Genomic DNA, 21,205 nt, shown 5'->3' with positions numbered 1-21,205 from the left:
AGCAATTGACATGTGCCCATTTAATTCCAAAAGTAGAGACCAATTTATTTATGCCCCTGCAGAACTGAGGAGGTTTACAAGTTTTGTAACTTCTACATCAGGAATACTAGCTTGAGTGTAGAGAATATTACAGCAGCAGCAGTCTCTTAAGATGGAAATAAATTCCATGAGAGCAATGTACAGCAATGTTTAAAGATCTCATGTTGCATCTTTAGGGTCTGCAGAATAATAATAATAAGTGTAGGAAGCTCCAAGTCTGTTTTGTTACCTTGTGTGGCATCAAACATGTTGACCCGATACTTCATATGCTGGGGACTCCTGGGTGCCAATATATTTAAGTTTGAAATTCCCTTATAAGAATTCCTGTCTAGGAAAACCAATTTGGCCACTGGTAGCGAAAATAAAGCTGTGACATTACATCTTCCAATTGGGTGACCTCGCATATATGGTTTGTTTTTTCTTTTAAATACATTAGCCAAGCTTGGAGTACCAGTGGATCCTGCGTCAAATAAGGTAAAAGGGAAAAAACATGATGAGGTGATTGCTGCCTGAAAAATACATTCGTAGTATGATTGTATCATGTAAAAATAATTTTACGATAGCTTTGAGTTTGGTCAATATGAGGAAGCATGGGAATTAAACATTAAATACACCCGACATAAGTAATTCTAGGAAATTTAGCATACCATTTAATTATTCTCTTACTCTACCACAGGAGGGAAAAAAACTATTGCACTCCTAAGTATAAGCATGTTTATCAATGCATTGTACTAGTGCCACGTCAATCCACTCAACTTTGAAAGAAAAACTGTACACACTATATTGGAAACAGTAAATTACATTAAATGCATTACATTAAAAGAAAATATCCAACAGCAAAGTTTGGAACCTAATGAACAACAGTAGTCTAGTTAGTATGTCATTACAAAGCAGCACACCCCATCCAAACTTCAAGAACATGAATTCAGTGTTTATTGGTATTTTTTGGCCTTGAATTGATTACAGGAGACAATGGTTTTTGGTTATTAACGTCTGTTGCAATACAATAATCCTGGATTATACAAAAGGATAAAATGACAGTACAGAGGAAGGAATTCAGCAAAATAATAAAAATGTCAAACTTTCACCTATGAAGTGGAAGACATTGATCTCCACATCATTTCTGCAAAACATCAAGGGAAAACAACGTTTGAGCTGTCAAAACATTTGGTGACCAGTCCTTTGGAGCAGCAAAACAATGCATCCAAGTTTATTCCAATTAAATTACATGTAACATTCAGAATCCTTCAACTGTGGGCACACTCAGCAATAAGTTTATCATCTGTTATTGTTAGGATTTTGCACAAAGTTGACGGAGTAAGAGCCGCTTGTTGAATCCTGATTGACCTTAAAGTTTTCCGTTGACAATCCAAAGGGTCTAAGGACCAGGTTCCCCAGATCCTTTAATTTACCTAGCAACAAGAAAAAAAAGGAAAAGCTCAGTTCGCATGCCAAATAATTTTTTCCATCGTACAAAAACATATTTTAAGTGTCATTATTAAACGTGTTTGCTCCACCCAATGGTAAAGTAATCCGTGTTATTCACTCATAGCCAGTTGTGAAAGAGAAACAAATGGAGCAAAAATAGGGACTGCAAAATCCACCCCAAAATTCAGGTTGCAATAAATCTCAAGAATAGTTTAAATAAACTAACTTTTTAGGAATAACCGCTGTATGAGAGACAAGACTACATTGTGTATAAACTACTTTGCTTCAACAGGTCACATCAAGTTTAATTTGGTACTACGTGTGACTACACATTTAAAATGGTATGTTATATGAAAATATATATTTCTTTCCATCAATTTCAGATTACCACATCAATATGCAAGGCCCATTTTAATAGCACACGCAAAACAAAAATCAGCTTTTAAAAAAAAAAAAAACTAAGAAAGCATCTTCTATTTTTCTGTTTAATACCCGTCAACTATTTTTGTGAAATATTTAAACAACTTGACAATTGTGTTGTAATTTAAAAGTCAAACGTAACCGATCAATGCTCAATTTGACTTGTGTGTTCTGTTAGGCAGCTCGATTTCCCCACAGATTTAACACATTGTCTTCAATATTAAGGCCCTGAGGCAATGAGAGTATTTTACAAGACCCATGCAAGGAAAAAGCATGTCCATACAACAAGGATTTCTTACAGACAACTACGATAGATAGGATATATAGATATATATACACACACACACACACACACACACACACACACAAACCGCCTCGTTTCCTCTAATCTGGTACTAGCAGCTAGTCCTATATTTAAAATCTATGTTATCACTGAAACACTGTTTATATCAACATTTGGAGTTTAAAGGGGGCAGTCATTCATAGGACCACAGTGTACATGTTTAAGGGGTCTCAACTGGGTGGGTGATACCTAGACACCTGGCTGACACCCCGATTTGTTAAGTGTTTTTAATTCATTGTTTAAAGGTACACTTGGGAGGTTTGATTTCCTCAGGTTACTTACAGCAAGTGCTTGTACATCTAGAGCCAGGGTGGGCAACCCTGTCGCCATTCGCCACTTGTGGCGAATTGGCACTTAAACTGTGGCGAACAGGGCAAGGTCGCCGGGACTTCCTGTGTGCCCCCCCCTCCTTACTTCTCCCCTGGTAGGGAAGGAGCACGCTCCAGCGGTGTGACTCCCTCACCCCCGGCCGCTCCAGCACGGGACACGCGTCCACTCCAGCACGTGACGCGCACCCGCTCCAGGGCTCCAAATGCGCGCGCTCCCTCCCCTCCGAGCCGGCTTCAGAAGTTGCCGTGCTCCCCTCCGAGCCGGCTCCAGCTGACGCGCTAACGCGCTTGCCTCCCTCCCCTCCCGCCACCACTGCCTCCGTCGCCTCTGTGCCGCGATCTGGTAGGAATGGAGGGGAGGGGGGACTGCTGAAAGGGGCTGGGGGGAGGACAAGGGTGCTGGGAGCTGGGAGCAGGACAAGGGTGCAGGGAGCTGGGAGCAGGACAAGGGTGCTGGGAGAGGACAAGGGTGCTGGGAGCAGGACAAGGGTGCTGGGAGCAGGACAAGGGTGCTGGGAGCAGGACAAGGGTGCTGGGGGCAGGACAAGGGTTCTGGGGGCAGGACAAGGGTGCTGGGGGCAGGACAAGGGTGCTGGGGGCAGGACAAGGGTGCTGGGGGGGAGGACAAGGGTGTTGGGGGAGATGATGAGGGGGGTTAAATGAGATGATGATAATGGGGGTGAGGAGATGATGATGAGGGTAGTGGTGGTGGCGTGAGAGGAGGATGAAGGGGGGTGAGGATGAGGGGGTTTGAGGTCTGAGGGCCGTTCTATAGTGCATGCACTTGCTGCGCCGTGCGCGCACGCGGCAGTTATAGTTGGCTGAGGTTAGTCAGCCTTTTTATAATGGTGCCGCGCGCACGGCAGTGAGCGTGTAACCAGCCGACGGGGGAAGATGAGGAAAATAAATATTTCGCGCTGCTACCTCAGCTGAAATGTGTGTGTATGTACGCATGTACAATGTTAATAAATAATTTATTAAAGTATTTATTTATTTCAAACGTATTTATAACACACACACACAGTGCCTCACTCGCTCACAGCATACACACAAAAAGCATGTGTCACGTGCATGTGCGTTCGCACAGGCACGCATGCACACACTATAGAACGGCCCTGAGAATTTAGAAACTTGTTCAAACTGTGTGTTTAAAATTTTCACATGCGCAACATAATACCTCAATTTTTACATGGTGTGGCTATTTTCACTTCTAATTCGCCACACCTGTGGCTACATTGAAAAATAGGTTGCCCACCCCTGTGCTAGTCCCCCTCCCCACAATGTTATTGTCTCTGATAAGGACAGGGTGGGATAAGAGGAAAGAACACACTCTATTTACAAATACTTTCCCTTTCAGAGCCCCCAAGAAATTCAACTGGCTGATTATGTGGGATTGCACCTTTAAAGGAATACCACATCATTATTTTACTATCTGTGTTAATAATGCATGACTAGCCCCTGGGTAATATAGCCAATAGCAGGAGTCTGTTGAATTTGGAAGCAGTAACTAATCTTTTGTAAGAATTGTGTACTGCCGAGTTGGATTTGGAGATATAGACTCCCCGTGGGCATAAAAAAAGTGAAAATAATGCATCTAAAAAAATAATGTGGGTCTAAAATAATAATGGATTAACACCCTGACATGTTTATATGTCTAGATTTTGAACTCAATGTTTTGGATACTGCCAATGTTACCCAGTCGTAGTGCTACCAAAGAATTAAGTGAAGTGATGCAGATTGGATTCGATTCTGGGTGGTACTTACTAATCATTTCCTCTTTTAACTTTTCATTTCTCTCTTCAATCTGCTTGGGTAAGCGCTACAAGAGAAAGGAGACATCCGTTGGACTTACCTATTCATTTTAGATTTGAGATAAACAAGCTTTAACTTAAAATACCCCATCCTAATTGTGTTCCCCATAAGGCCTTGCCCCCGCTGCCTACTACAGCGTCCGCTGTGGCGGACGCTGCGCGCACGAGAGCCCTCCCCGCAATGGCGCCGGGCCCGCTGCGAGGGGGGGCCGCAGCGCTCGCGCGAGAGCTACTCCTGCTCTCAATAGAATTGAGAGCAGGAACTCGCGTCGAGCGATTAGGCACGCCCCCCGGCGGTTCAGCCAATGAGGGCGAACCTGCCGGGTGACATCATGGCCGCGCCCCCATCACTGCTCCGCCACGCCCCCCCCGGTCTCTGCTCCTGCAGTGAGCTGCAGACCGGGGAATCGACTGTACGCGCCACCAAAAGCGCGGGCGCGCGTTACAGCGTCGTGACCGGGGCCTTAGCCTTACACTTATTTGATAAAATGTAAAAAAACAAAATGAATGTCATCAGAGGTAATTGTGTAACACAGCTATGCCGTCCACCCGAATACCCTGCAATAGGATTATATACACACCTATTGTAGGCTGCAGCCAAAGAATGGGCTTCTGCAGTTAGGCTTAAAAAAAAACCTTCTGGAAATGGAAGAGGGCTTGGCAAACACATGGCTCTTATGCTGTACCCTGCATGGCACTGCCAGTTGTAGAAATGTCAGCAACTGATGAAGTCTGCCGCACTCCTGGAGCGCAGAAGTTGATCAGAATTTAAAAGGACTTCCTTTTACATTCATCATCTTGGGGGAAGGAGCCCCTCCCACATGTGATTGCTACACAAGTGATCACATGACCACGGAGCCAGAATGTCTGGCGCAATTTCACAACTCAAAGGGTTACGTCAACTCCATGGGGTCATATCCCCTTTTTGCTGCTTTTTCTAAATGCTACATTTGCATATGTCAGCTAGATGCATGACATTTAAAAGAAGGTTGCCTGTTTTGCCTGCATGCAGAAAATGATTAAGGGATGAGATTTAATCGACCTCCAAAATTTATGACATGTCACCTAAACTGGAAACACTACTGCATCTCAAAAAGACAAAAACAGCTAAGTTTTATCCTGGTGTGAAACCTATACAATATGTGCGCCCAATGGCTTTACTTACAAGGATTTATTCTCAATGCTGTGGTAGCCTTATACAGTACGTGGTAAACACACTGGATTGAATGGGCTAAGTGCACAGGGTATAGCTACTGAAGCTTTGTAAATAAGTCCTTGAATGTGCTAGTCACAGTTATGTCTTGTGTAATTGTACACAAATCACACATCACACATAGTACATTGACATTCCTGTTATATGACCCTTTTCATAGGGTATGTACATAGGTAAATAAAGTTCCACATTACCATACAAGCTTCTCTGGCTTGATAAGAGGATGCATCCTTTTCCAGAACAGATTTATAATCTGCCAGTGCTTCGTCCAGTTTATCAGTCTTCTCATATAATTCTGCCCTCCTTAGTAGAGCGCGAACATAATTAGGATTTAGCGCAATTGCTGTAGAAAATAAAATTTTGGCTGTCAATGCTAGAATCAAACTTTCATCTCTATAACACTTAAATATTTTCAGAATACTGTGCGAGGAAGGTCATGTGACTGCGTTGAATGCATATGTTGGCTGCACAGAATGATGTACTTGCCTTGTTGGAGGAAATTAGTTATAAGAACACCACAAGTAATCTAGCAAGCAAAGGAAAAAGGAGAGAGAAAATGCAACAACGCCTACTGCTTGCTGATATAATGTCCAGCAATCTTACATTGGTTCAATGGTAGCACATACAGGCAGTCCTCGGTTATCCGACACAATGCGTTACTCAAAATGGCGTTGGATAGCGAAACGTTGTAAAGTGAAACACGTTTTCCCATGGGAACACTGTTTAAATGAAAGGTTCCGTTCCTGAAGGCATTTTTAACACTAAAATACACCAAATATTTTACGCGGCAATAAGATATGCAGCACACTCATAAATTATATATTGTCTATACTGTATTATATATATAATATAACATAATAAATAATATATTATATAGTGTAATATAATATTATATAGTATAATATAATATAGTATAATATAATATATATGCTCTTACGACGCTTTGCAACGTTGTTTATGTGTATGTGTGTATATCCACATACACATAAACAACGTTGCAAAGCGTCGTAAGAGCGTTGGATAAGCCGTTTTGGCGTTGTAAAAATGAACATAGGTATGCATTGCATAGCGTTTGATAAGCCATTCGTTGTAAAGCGAAGCGTTGTAAAACGAGGACTACCTGTACATAGATTTTCTCATAACTTGAACTGAAGCCAAGAAATCTCCTAAACTCTTCTTCCTACTATAAACCCATATCACGTCCTAAGAAAATACAGCCAAAAAAGTAGGAGATAATGTACCTTTGCCGCAATCCTTTAGTGCAAATTCATTCTTGTCCTGTGAAAGAGAGCATAGTTATTCTGTAATTTCTTTTAACATGTGATATCTAAATGTATTTTGCCAGTCAAAATAAAAGGATTTGTTTAATCAGAACATTGCATTAGTGCGTGAATACTACTGTATAGTATAAATGAAATTCCATGTACTTCCAAAAAAATAAAATAAAAAATAAATAAAAAAAATCAGGCGACACTCTAATTTAGAAGAACTAATCTGAATGTTTTCATACAAAAAGGTAATAACTTGGTGTGTTTAATATATCAGGAAAGATCTAAATATCAAGAAAACAATCAAGATACATCATACCAAATAATACAATGCATGGTTCTCCTCTGTTATCTGACATGTTTATTGTTCTGCATCTCTCTGCTGTCCAGCTGTCACTGCTTTTGGTGTCATCAATGACTGATTGTGACAATTGGTAACAGCAGAAGGGAGTCTTCAAAAAGGAGCAGAATTGTAATATAACAGTTTCTTTAGAACTGATGTATCATCAGTGTTACAAGTATCTAAGTTGCTGGATATTTTGGCATCACTATATATTTCAGTCATCTATGCAGAATGAAAGCTTACACGAAATGATATCAATGTCTATAATACCTGGATCTTCCTGTTTTTTTATTTTTTATTTATAAAAGCTTAGAACTCCAATATATTTATTTGCGCACATAATTTTGCATTAATGATACAACCTTGTGTTATCATTAATTAATTAATGATAATGACTTGACCTGCAGATATCGGTTTGTAATTGCAAATGGTACAGAGAATGCATTCCACATTTTACCTGTTTTATTCTAGCAGCAGCTCTGTTTGAGAAGAGGATAGATCTATCCTTCTGATAGAAGGCTGGACATGTTCGAAGTGCTTGAGAGTACACTGCTTCAGCATCGACGTAATCTGCACGTCAACACAAAAAAACCCTGTTCTTAGCAGGAACATTAAAAACGCAATTAAACCTTCAGCTATTCATGAGTGTTCTATTAGTATGATACAGAAAAAACACTTGCAGATTATGTTGCTGAAAATACAGTTAAACACATATGCTCTTAATGTTGGTTTATACATTATATATGTACCATTGTGTTGTACCGCACTTACATTAAAAACATAATGTACCCACCTCCTTTCTTAAATAGTTTGTTTCCTTCTTCTTTTAAACATGTGCCCTGTTCTTTCCTTCTCTGTAACACAACATTGGGAGGTTATCAGCAAAGCAACTATAATTTTATTTATATAGAGCCAACCATGTACACAGCGCTTTGCAAAGTTACAATACAGGCAAAATAAAGTGTCAACAATGGGGATAAGAGTAGCAAGTAAATAACAAATGCAAAGTGAGGCCCTACCCGAAGAGCTTATACTCCAAGGCCCAGATCCACAAAAGGAACTAAACTTCAGGCCTTATTCTATCTGTATACAAATAGGAAGAAAAGCAGAGCACTACATGAATAGGCTTGAAAAAAGATATAGAGATGCGTTCCCAAGATATAAGAAATGAATTTAATATTACATCATATATAACTAACATACATACATACCATATTAGCTGAGCTTAAAAATCAAAAACAAATACACGATACCGTTTGGTTGCTAACGAAATGTTTTATTTGTGCGAGCTTTCGAGAGACACTGATCTCTTCTTCGGGCGACGTTACAATGGATAAAGCAAGACAAGTTTTACTTTAAAACAGACAGGAATGTTATTTGTCATGAAACCTATCCCTCCCCCCTGTGCAGCATGCGATTTATGACTTTAGTTGTTAAATGGTCCCTGAATGTTTGTGATGTAAGAGTGTATGTAAATATAAATTTATAAAAGCGCCCAGTGTATACAGCACTTTACAAAAGGTGTGTGTGGAGGGGGAGTGTACACCAATGTGTTGGTGGATGTTGAAATGTAAGAGGGTGTTGCATTACTATGTGAAGATTGAGATAATGTGAGTGGCTATCATCACCTCCATTTTGGCCTAAACCACCATTTTCTGAGTGTTTGCTATATGAATGTATATTTGTCTCATTCGTGAATGAATGAACTGTGAATGTTTGAATCTGCAGAGTATCGCTCCTAGATATAACTAACCCTTTTTAATTCCTACAAGGCAGGCAAGAATTGAAATAGCATTCGTAAGCGATTAGACATTCCTGCTGATCTGAGTTCTTTCTTATCTGACAGCCACAGCATACATACAGGGCTGAACACAGTAACTCCCTTATGTCACAGGGTTGGGAGGCCCACATTATGGTAAATTATCGATAAGAATATAGCAATGTAAAGCATATATATGTATCAACTAATATATTTTTGCATGTCATCATATCATCACTTATCTGTAAGCCAGCCCCCTTAAGGGGTGTATTACTCATTTTGAAATGTATAAAAATGTGATACTAAGCAATATGTTTTCAGAGGCTTGAGTTCTTTCTGAATTCTTGTCTCCCAAATTGTGCCTTGGTACAGATAAACTCATGTGTTACTTTTTGAACCCTGTATTTGACTCATTGATCTTATTTCTAGGCTTTGACAGATGGCGGCCCTTGAAAGGGACACCCAACATCTCGGGACCAGGAAACCCAGACGGAGAAACTGCCTACATTACTCAAACGTGCACACTTGGAATAAGGTATGGCTTTATCCTTTTTAACAGAAAAAGCCGTTAGATTAAAGTTTGAGTAATCTGTAGACAGTTTGTTCTTTATGGGCAACCTACCTGAGTGACGGGACACCCTGTATCACGTGAGTTTATCAATATTATACTGATCAGGTATTGTTATTGTTGTTTTTGTATTATTGCCATAAACTCAGGTTATACCGTGTGCCGCTAAACGGCAGGGCCAAGTAAGGGCCCGGAAGGTATAATAATTAATAAGGTGTTAAGTCTCCTAGAACTTGGGGAGAGAACTATTGTTAAGGAACAGCAGGAAACTGTTTTTAAGGCCACTGTTCCTTAACTCTATATTCTACTTATATTATACCAAGGGTTGGGGCACCTTATTGGTACATGGTCAACTAACGTTGATCGGTGTAAGGTACATGGTCAGCTAACGTTGATCGGTGTAATAGAGGAGAATTATGGGGAAACCTACGTTCTCAGCAGTCGCCGGCGAAGGGTACGTCCCTTGAAATTTTGTGTGGACTTTATGGCAATAAAATGTTTTAAAAATGGATATTTAGTGACGCAGAATATATTGAATAAGAAGGAAAGTGAAACATATCAGGCTCGGTTTTAAAAATAACTGCAGCATTATTGGACCCCCCTTTTTTCTAATCCCCTTTTCCTCATCTCCCTTCCCTCACCCTTTTTCACTGAAAGGTCACAGGAGTTGCATGTTTGTGAGGCACAGGAGTTACATGTCTGTGAGACATGGAAGTTAATTATTAACCTAGGAAGAAATGGCTTGAATTTGAGAATGTTAAAGTAGTTTTTTAGGACTGAATGCATTAATATTGCATGGAAAAGAAGGGGACATCCTCTTTAAATGTTTTTTGTTTGTTTCATCTTAGAAAGCTCAGATAGTAACTAGTTTGATGGCATAATAATATACATGTCATGGAGTGAAGTGTTTGTGTGTCACTCTGATAGTTAATGTATGTATGCATGCATGCATGTCTTTATTCATATAGCGCCATTAGTGTACATAGCGCTTCACATTGTCACTTGTTGTACTAATCATAAAAATAACAAATAATCTCTTGTAAAAGGGTCATTTAAGTTTAAACCCTTTTGTCAAAGTGTATTAAGCCTGCTGCCATTTACAAGGCATGACAGTAGCATTTAAAATAAACCTAGGAAGTATTGTATGTTAAAGTCTGTTAGTGTAATATTTTAAAAGAGAATGAAAATTTGGCAGTTGTAAAAAGAAGTCATTTCACCCCGACTCAAATATGAATTTGTATTTTTACAGTAGCACATGTTTGTTCCTGGGCGTAGGAAATACTGTGTAACAATATTTAAATGAAGTTTTAAATTTAAATTTTATGTGCTGATTTAGAGGAGTCAGGACTAAAAGAAAGGTATATCTAGAATGCAAAGTTTTAAAAAGTAAATGTTTATTTTTTATTTAAACAAAAAGAAAGAGTCTGATCTTATGGAGTAAGGAAGCTTTATTAAGTTTTACTCTGGCCCATAAGATTAAGATCGTGTTGGAGTTTTGTAGAAAGAAGAATGAATGTTAAAAGAAGATAAACTCAGAGAACGTGTGTATGTGTCTATGTGGGTGTGTGTAAGAAAGATAAGGAATTATAAATATATAGTAAATAAAACAATAAGATTTATGTTTTTATAAGAAGGGTTGCAGAGATGTTTTGTTTTGTTTGTAGTTATCAAGGTTTCTCTGTTCAAACTTATATTAGGAAACTAACGGTTTGTTTTCTTAAATACACTGTTCGTCTGATTTTTGAACAGTAGTCATTTAAAAGAGGGAAGGTTAAAAGCAGCCAAGCGGGCTGGCCCCCCTCCTCCAGCTTAAGGAATGTACAAAGACCACGTTCCAGGCATGAAAAGTTAACTAGGAGCTGAGAGAAAAAAAAGAAATGTTTAAAAGCAGCTTAGTTATAGTATGGGGAAAGAGAATGATACTGTAATGTATTTATTTTTGGGACTGAGTTTGCAGGATCAAACAGGTCTGTTTTGGGTTTTATCTTATTTTTTGTAAAGTTCATTTTGCTCTGTATCAGAGAAATGTGAAATTATGCTTTTTGTTTTTTGTATCTATTTTAGGATAAATACCTCATAGTTTATGAAATGCTTTAGATGGCATAGCTCCCATTATGTAGGAATTATTACAAGAAGGGGTTATAATCCCCACATGCAGTATCCAAAATACCTCTACGCAGAAACCAGTAAACACATTTCAATTCTATTTGTTCTAATTAGGAGATGTTTTTTAACGCTATTTGTTATAATTGTTTCATTAACAATACAATAATATTTAATATGTATTTCCGTATTTGAATAGTGTCAAAAGTATACTCAGTACTTCACAAAGCGTACAATATAAACAAGTAAGCATAAAATCAGATATGAAATAATTTTTCCTATAAAGTTAACTGCATATGTGATGTATTTTTATAACTTTTAACCATTACCTCTCCTTTCCCTCCAAAAGGTGTCTTAATTTGAACCCTGATCTATAGCCTCTCATTTTAAAGAATGCAACTGTAGGCTATCTAGATTTTATTTTTTAAAGCAGTAGCTATTGTCAAATTCATGATAAATATATATTTAAATCTCAAGCTGCTGATGTTTTAAATACCATCATCCTTTATGTCGTATATTGTTCACATGTCATAGGATTTGCATATGAACAAAAGAGAGGATAATTTATATGATTTTCCATTACACACCTGTCTATATGCGGACTCTGCCTATTTTGTTAATTGCAACATTACCTTATGTGTGTTGTTTTGTTATTTATCCTTGAACATTTCTTGCCGAAATGACTCCATTCATATTGTGTTGTGTTTTGGTGCTGTTTACTCATTGCTACACATAGCAACATGTTATTTCATGAATATTCATATAGAGAGGGATATACCCCATCTCTTTACATTTTCCAGCATAACTATCGGATAGCTTTATTTTGAGTCTGTTTGGGAACTAAGTATTAATGTGATAAGCTGCTACTACGCAGTGTTTTGTGGTGAAGCTAATTAGCATTGTTAGTATATTATGGTCACTGGCCCCTCATGTTCTGATAGGGCTTTGTGTTCATATTAGCATTTTTGTTTACCGTATACTGTCTGTTTCGTTCACATGGGGACTCTTTTATTTATGATTTATTAGTTGTCATTTTATGCATTTTGTAAGTTTTTAGCTTGTAAAAAAGTTGTATACGTTTTAGTTGTGTTAAAGTTAAGTTTATGTGGATATTTCCCATTTGGTCTGTAATAAATTTGATATTAGTGGTATTAGTTATTTAACTGGTACTTTATGTATATTTTACAGTTTACAATGAGTGCAAGCTTTAGGGACTTTTAGTGACAACCTCTTGCCACTTATCAGTGTTCTCTTACGATACTTTCCTATGCACCGTTGATTTCTTTCTTTTGTAAGTTGGTGAGCAAGGTATTTTTTGTGTTTATTTTATACGCGGATGCCAAGATAGTGGTGAAAAACAAAAAAAATTTGTGCTGATACTAAATTATAGTGGCTAAAAGCGCTCTCCTTGTGCTTTTATTAATGAAATGTTTAAGTCTCTCCAAACTTAGGTGCAGCTTATACAGTCTACCAAGGAGAATACAAAGCAGCATCATCGCAAGAAAAAAGTGCCGGCACCACCGTAAACAGTTAACAAAGATAAAGAATCATCAAGCCAGCGTTTTTTACCAACTGTTAGTGTTTCTAGGCACAATAATCCTAGAACATTTAACCACCGAGGAATTAAGACTTCAGGCAAGGCCCGGTCTTAAACGAACAATTTGCTTTTTCTGAACTCAATATTATCAAGGCCCGGACTTAAATGAACAATTTGTTTTTTCAGGACTCCATATTATTTTTATGCTTCAGAGTGTGTTTTTAAGATGTATGCCCCGCTAGGCAAGATCAGCCTACACCATCCAGATGATGATAAGGGATGATCAATTTTGAAATATTTGTAATGTTTATTGTTTTATGGTCACATAATTTTGCAGATAATCATACAATCTTGCACAATGCTACACAGGTTAATGGGTCACAAGGGAATATATACAATGAATCCCTGCCATACTCTAGTGGCCCCCAATGATGTAAGAGAGAATTACATTTAACCCCTTGAGTAGGGATACCTTACACTAATGCCGAATTTAAAATGATGAAATGTTAATTTGAATTTGTTTACAGGAAACTTTTCTAAACCGAATTCCACTGGTAAATGAGGTTCCTGTAGGTGGAAATTACACTGGGAACAACAATCAATTTATGGGTCAGGTGTCTCCACCAACTGATGAAACTTGTATGAAAATGTATTTACAGCCCTGAACTAAAAATTTACAGGGAGGATGTAGCCTTAATTTTTCAGTTTAATTAAGATAGTAAAATGTGCTTGCACAAATTCTAGTTTACCTAGGGGAGTGTATTGGATTTGTGGAAAATAGGCCTACAGAGTATTACCATGTGGTTGGACAGGGTCCTGCTATCTAGGTACAGTTGTACCTGCCTTTACAATGACCCACTGGCAGGATCAGGAATAGCAGAGCCACTTCCAACACACAGGGTTTGAAAAGTAGTCTATGGAAAGAATAATTTTGGGCTAGCTTATTTCCTAATGTAGGAGTTGAGTTGCTATATGACAGGCTCAATGTACTTACGGATGTACTGGATGATGTTCTCAATCATACAACTACATTCATTAATTTACTTAATCAAGAACAGGTACAGATTAGATTAATGGCCCTACAGAATAGAATGGCTCTGGACTATATTTTAGCGTGTGTGCCCGAGTTAAAGAGCAATGTTATGTTATTTAGAGATCAAAGTGGTAAGATTGAGCATGAGGTAGAGAAGATCGCAAAGATACAGGAGAGATTAAGGAAAGGTGGAGATAAGAGGTGGGTTTCGTTAGGAATTACCATGTTGGTTGGTTTTCTAGAAGCGAAACTGATGAATGGATTTGTCTGTGTGTTTGCAGTTCTGATTGTTTTGTATGTCTGTGCCATGTGCAGTAAATCCATACTGCAAAGGTGTGTAAAACCCTCTACCCAGGCCATGCCACTGATCACAGACGACACTACGGAAGATGCAATCTCAGAAGGAAAAGTCAGTCCTCCTCAATGGAATACAGATGAAGATGATGGCAGAAAGACCAACCTGGCTGAGATGATAGCCAGCAGCTCTGTGAGTTTCCAGAACTATCGGAGCCATGCAAATTGGGGCCCTCCAGGCCAGTGCAACGCTTCTGAGTTTTATCTGAATTATCCTTAAAAGACTATGTTTTCAAGAATAAAAAGAGAGGACTGTGAAGATTGAGATAATGTGAGTGGCTATCATCACCTCCATTTTGGCCTAAACCACCATTTTCTGAGTGTTTGCTATATGAATGTATATTTGTCTCATTCGTGAATGAATGAACTGTGAATGTTTGAATCTGCAGAGTATCGCTCCTAGATATAACTAACCCTTTTTAATTCCTACAAGGCAGGCAAGAATTGAAATAGCATTCGTAAGCGATTAGACATTCCTGCTGATCTGAGTTCTTTCTTATCTGACAGCCACAGCATACATACAGGGCTGAACACAGTAACTCCCTTATGTCACAGGGTTGGGAGGCCCACATTATGGTAAATTATCGATAAGAATATAGCAATGTAAAGCATATATATGTATCAACTAATATATTTTTGCATGTCATCATATCATCACTTATCTGTAAGCCAGCCCCCTTAAGGGGTGTATTACTCATTTTGAAATGTATAAAAATGTGATACTAAGCAATATGTTTTCAGAGGCTTGAGTTCTTTCTGAATTCTTGTCTCCCAAATTGTGCCTTGGTACAGATAAACTCATGTGTTACTTTTTGAACCCTGTATTTGACTCATTGATCTTATTTCTAGGCTTTGACAACTATAAATGTGTGTGGATACTATGTAGTCCCTATTGGTATATACAGATAGAATTACATTATACATTAGTATGTGTAAGAGACAGCTGTGTGTGCATTCATATAGCGCAGTATTTATAGACATGGGATTTAGCATTCATGGGAAGAGAGTTCTCTTGTGTAATGGCTCATGAAACTGCGGTCTCGGTTTAGGCCACCGTCCCGAACAGTTTCATAAATTTGTATTCACGCAACCGTCTCTCTTTCGGTGTTTTAAGATTGCCTTTGAGTATGGCCACCTTCAAATCGTTCATTTTATGGCCAGAGTCAGAGAAATGTTCGGCAACAGGACTGTCTCTTGTTCCACGTGTGATGCAGGTTCATTCTCTTGTTTAGCCCCTGTCCTGTCTCACCTATGTAGTAGCAGCCCCCTGGGCATTTCATGCACGTGATAAGGTACACAACATTGCAGGAGGAAAAAGTGAACCTTCCTTTTGATTTTGTACTCCATATTCCTGTGTGGCATTTGTATTGTGCTCGCTGTGCAGAGCATTGCGCAGGTTTTGCATCTTGCGTCCTGGCCTTGTCCTGCATTCAGTTGTATTGAATACTTTACTCCTCACCATCATTTCCTTGAGATGAGGTTGTCTGTATGATAAGGGTGTTTCAGGGAAGACCTGTTGCATTCTTGTATCTTCCTGGAGAATGGGTTGTAGTTCCCTAGCGATCTTGCGTAGGGCTCCTAGGTGTGGGTTATATGTGACCACCAAAAAGGTACCATGTCGCTTGTCTCTTTCTTTCTGTATTCAAGGAGATCACTTCTTGGTATTCTGGTTGCTTTGTGGATTTGCTGGTGGTCACATATAACCCAAACCTAGAAGCCCTACGCAAGATCGCCAGGGAACTACAACCCATTATCCAGGAAGATACAAGACTGCAAAAGGTCTTCCCTGAAACATCCTTATTATCATACAGACAACCTCACAATCAAGGAGATGATGGTGAGGATTAAAGTATTCAACAATACAACAAGACCATGCCAGGACGCAAGATGCAAAACCTGCGCAATGCTCCACACAGCGGCACAATACAAATACCACACAGGAATCTAGAGTACAAAATCGAAAGGAAGGTTCACCTGTTCCTCCAGCAATGTCGTGTACCTTATCATGTGCATGAAATGCCCAGGGGGCTGCTACTACATAGATGAGACGGGACAGGGGCTAAACAAGAGAATGAATCTGCATCGTCACAGCATCACGTGGAACAAGAGGCAGTCCTGTCGGCGACATTTCTCTGACTCTGGCCATAAGATTAACGATCTGAAGGTGGCCATACGCAAAGGTAATCTTAGAACACTGAAAGAGAGATGGTTGCATGAATACAAATTTATGAAACTGTTCGGTGGCCTAAACCGAGACCGCAGTTTCATGAGCCACTAAACAAGAGAACTCTCTTCCCATGAATCATAAATCCCATGTCTATAAATACTGCGCTATATGAATGCACACACACCTCTGACTCTTACACATACTAACGTACAATGTAATTCTATCCCTATATACCAATAGGGACTATATAGTATCTACACACATTTATAGTAATGCAACACCCTCTTACATTTCAATACCCACCAACACCATTGGTATACACTCCCCCTCCACACACACCTTTTGTACAGCGCTGTATACACTGAGCGCTTTATACATTTATATTTACACACATACACACACTTTTGCATCACAAACATTCAGGGACCATTTAACACCTAAAGTCATAAAATCACATACTGCACAAGGGGGAGGGTTAGGTTTCATGACAGATAACATTCTAGACTGTTTTAAAATAAAACTTTTCTTGCTTTATCCATTGTAACGTCGCCCGAAGAAGAGATCAGTGTTTCTCGAAAGCTCGGACAAATAAAACATTTAGCCACCGAATGGTATAGAGTATGTGTTTTTGAGATATACTGTGTATATATATATATATATATCTATATCTATATATATACCATTAAATTCATTTTTTATACCTTGGTAACGCATCTCTCTATACCTTTTTTCCAAGCTTATGCATGGGTAGTGCTCTGCTTTTTTTCCCATTTATATTTATTTCAACCTTCCAAGCGGACTGCACACAGAATACCCCAGGACATATGGGAAATCAACTTAGACGCTGCACTTTATTGTGATAATTCTGGACGCTAGGATGTGTTTAAAATCTTTACTACAATGCATTGTCGGATTTTTCCATAGAAGTGGTTTTGGGTCAGAGACCTGGTTCTACATCTTAATTAATAGATACCTTAGGGGTACTACATGCTGGCTTTTCCAGATTTATCATTATATTTTTGTTGTCCGTCAATTACTGTTCTTGAGCACCCCACAGTTCTCTGGACTATGCTTATTCTATCTGTACACAGATAAAGCTACAAGAATAGGAATGTTTTCCAGGTTTAGATTAGCACCCCTCCACCTACTCCTCACACGGACACCTCTCTCGTCCTCCTCCTCATACTGACACTCTCTCTCGTCCTCCTCCTCACACTGACACCTCTCTCGTCCTCCTCCTCACACTGACACCTCTCTCTCTCTCTCTCGTCCTCCGCCTCACACCGACACCACTCTCTCTCTCGTCCTCCGCCTCACACCGACACCACTCTCTCTCTCGTCCTCCGCCTCACACCGACACCTCTCTCTCTCTCGTCCTCCGCCTCACACCGACACCTCTCTCTCTCTCGTCCTCCGCCTCACACCGACACCTCTCTCTCGTCGTCCTCCTCCTCACACCGACACCTCTCTCTCTCTCGTCGTCCTCCTCCTCACACCGACACCTCTCTCTCTCTCGTCGTCCTCCTCCTCACACTGACACCTCTCTCTCTCTCGTCCTCCTCCTCACACTGACACCTCTCTCTCTCGTCCTCCTCCTCACACTGACACCTCTCTCTCTCGTCGTCGTCCTCCCCATACTGACACCTCTCTCGTCCTCCTCCTCCTCATACTGACACCTCTCGCTCTCTCGTCCTCCTCCGCCTCATACTGACACCTCTCTCGCTCTCGTCCTCAGCCTCATACTGACACCTCTCTCGCTCTCGTCCTCCTCCTCATACTGACACCTCTCTCTCTCGTCCTCCTCCTCATACTGACACCTCTCTCTCTCGTCCTCCTCATACTGACACCTCTCTCTCTCTCGTCCTCCTCCTCATACTGGACACCTCTCTCTCGTCCTCCTCCTCATACTGGACACCTCTCTCTCTCTCGTCCTCATACTGACACCTCTCTCTCGTCCTCCTCCTCCTCATACTGACACCTCTCTCTCGTCCTCCTCCTCATACTGACACCTCTCTCTCGTCCTCCTCCTCATACTGACACCTCTCTCTCTCTCTAGTACTCCTCCTCACACTGACACCTCTCTCTCTCTCGTCCTCCTCCTCACACTGACACCTCTCTCTCTCGTCCTCCTCCTCACACTGACACCTCTCTCTCTCGTCGTCGTCCTCCCCATACTGACACCTCTCTCGTCCTCCTCCTCCTCATACTGACACCTCTCGCTCTCTCGTCCTCCTCCGCCTCATACTGACACCTCTCTCGCTCTCGTCCTCAGCCTCATACTGACACCTCTCTCGCTCTCGTCCTCCTCCTCATACTGACACCTCTCTCTCTCGTCCTCCTCCTCATACTGACACCTCTCTCTCTCGTCCTCCTCATACTGACACCTCTCTCTCTCTCGTCCTCCTCCTCATACTGGACACCTCTCTCTCGTCCTCCTCCTCATACTGGACACCTCTCTCTCTCTCGTCCTCATACTGACACCTCTCTCTCGTCCTCCTCCTCCTCATACTGACACCTCTCTCTCGTCCTCCTCCTCATACTGACACCTCTCTCTCGTCCTCCTCCTCATACTGACACCTCTCTCTCTCTCTAGTACTCCTCCTCACCGAACTCTTTCTCCCTCCTCACACTGACCTCTCTCTCTCCTCACACTGACCTCTCTCTCCTCACACTGACCTCTCTCTCCTCACACTGACCTCTCTCTCCTCACACTGACCTCTCTCTCTCCCCCTCCTCACACGGACCTCTCTCTCTCTCTCCCCCTCCTCACACTGACCTCTCTCTCTCTCCCCCTCCTCACAATGACCTCTCTCTCTCCCCCTCCTCACACTGACCTCTCTCTCCCCCTCCTCACACTGACCTCTCTCTCCCCCTCCTCACACTGACCTCTCTCTCCCCCTCCTCACACTGACCTCTCTCTCTCCCCCTCCTCACACTGACCTCTCTCTCCCCCTCCTCACACTGACCTCTCTCTCCCACTCCTCACACTGACCTCTCTCTCCCCCTCCTCACACTGACCTCTCTCCCCCTCCTCACACTGACCTCTCTCCCCCTCCTCACACTGACATCTCTCTCTCCCCCTCCTCACACTGACATCTCTCTCTCCCCCTCCTCACACTGACATCTCTCTCTCCCCCTCCTCACACTGACATCTCTCTCTCCCCCTCCTCACACTGACATCTCTCTCTCCCCCTGACCTCTCTCCTCACACTGACTCTCTCTCTCTTCCTCCTCACACTGACCCCTCTCTTCCTCCTCACACTGACCTCTCTCTTCCTCCTCACACCGACCTCTCTCTTCCTCCTCACACCGACCTCTCTCTTCCTCCTCACACCGACCTCTCTCTTCCTCCTCACACCGACCTCTCTCTTCCTCCTCACACCGACCTCTCTCTTCCTCCTCACACCGACCTCTCTTTCTTCCTCCTCACACTGACCTCTCTCTCTTCCTCGCTGAGCTCTTTCTCCAGCTCGAGCAGCGCTTCCTCGTCGGGTTCCTCTTCCTCCCCTGCTGCTGCCCCGCACTCATCACCCGAGGCCTCCGAACCTTCCCTACTACCACAGGCCGCGTCTCCTGAGCCGTCTCCCGAGCCTTCCCCCGGGCCCCCGGTGGTGGAATCCAACACTGTCCCCGTCTGCTCGGCCGGAGCCTCCCCCTTTCCCCGAGGCCCCTCTGCACAGGCCTCCGCCTCTCCAGCGGCAGAAGCCTCCCGCGCAGGTCCTCGGCGGCTCCCGGACTCGGTGACTGAGGGAGAAGCCGCCTCGTTACAATCATGGAACCGCTCTTCTTCCCCGTCCTCCCCGGGCAGATCCCGCGGCGCTGCGTCCGCCTCGGAATACTCTGTCCTCGGAGCCTCCATGGCTCTCCCCACCCGGCAGCTTCCGCACACCTCAGGAAACTGCGCAGCCGCAGACACGTCAACATCGAGCGCTTCCATTGGTCACCCGAGGTCTCCATAGGAACTGCATCCTTACAGCTCAGACATGAGCAATCTACCGCCGGAGTAACTCAACGCCTGACCGACGCACCCACAGCGACGTCATTTTGGCGGGTAATTCAATATTGTTGTGGTGCAATTGTGCTCATTTGCATGTAATTTCCCAGAATCCCAGAATCCTTGGCTGCAGTGGGTACTGTATGCTAGGACAGGGGGGCTCACCTCCAGTCTTCAAGCCACCCCCCCCCCCCAAACAGGTCAGGTTTTCTGGATATCCCTGCTTCAGCACAGGTGGCTCAATCAGTCCCTGCACGGGCCGCCAGCTGGCAGCGGGGCCCCCTCTGTAAAAAAAATGTAAGGGGACTTACCTTGACGAGCAGCCCAACCCTGCCGATGTCATGTGACGTCACGGTGCCATGGCAACATGTCAGCATATGACATCGCAGCATAGTCATTTTAATGTCGGTCACCATGGCAACATGACTTGCCCTAAGGCCGGCCATGGTCCCTGCTTCAGCACAGGTGGCTCAATATGTCCCTTCTTCGGCAAAGG

The 21,205-nt window shown here is 41.9% G+C and overlaps 1 protein-coding gene across 1 annotated transcript; it reads right to left on the bottom strand.

Moving 5' to 3' along the window:
* Positions 1-949: 949 nt before the first annotated feature.
* TTC1 (tetratricopeptide repeat domain 1) lies at positions 950-20,667 on the bottom strand. Its single transcript, XM_075602215.1, has 7 exons — positions 20,152-20,667; positions 7,988-8,048; positions 7,652-7,764; positions 6,825-6,861; positions 5,778-5,926; positions 4,324-4,378; positions 950-1,451 (listed from the first exon to the last, which is right to left on the bottom strand). Exons 1-7 carry the CDS (start codon positions 20,650-20,652, stop codon positions 1,318-1,320), a joined length of 1,050 nt encoding a protein of 349 aa, XP_075458330.1. The 5' UTR covers positions 20,653-20,667; the 3' UTR covers positions 950-1,317.
* Between the last annotated feature and the right edge of the window lie 538 nt (positions 20,668-21,205).

Source organism: Ascaphus truei, chromosome 5, assembly GCF_040206685.1.
Source record: "Ascaphus truei isolate aAscTru1 chromosome 5, aAscTru1.hap1, whole genome shotgun sequence".
Taxonomy (NCBI): Eukaryota; Metazoa; Chordata; class Amphibia; order Anura; family Ascaphidae; genus Ascaphus; species Ascaphus truei.
Note: the sequence above shows the minus strand (reverse complement) of the source record. Positions and strands in the feature narration are given on the sequence as shown.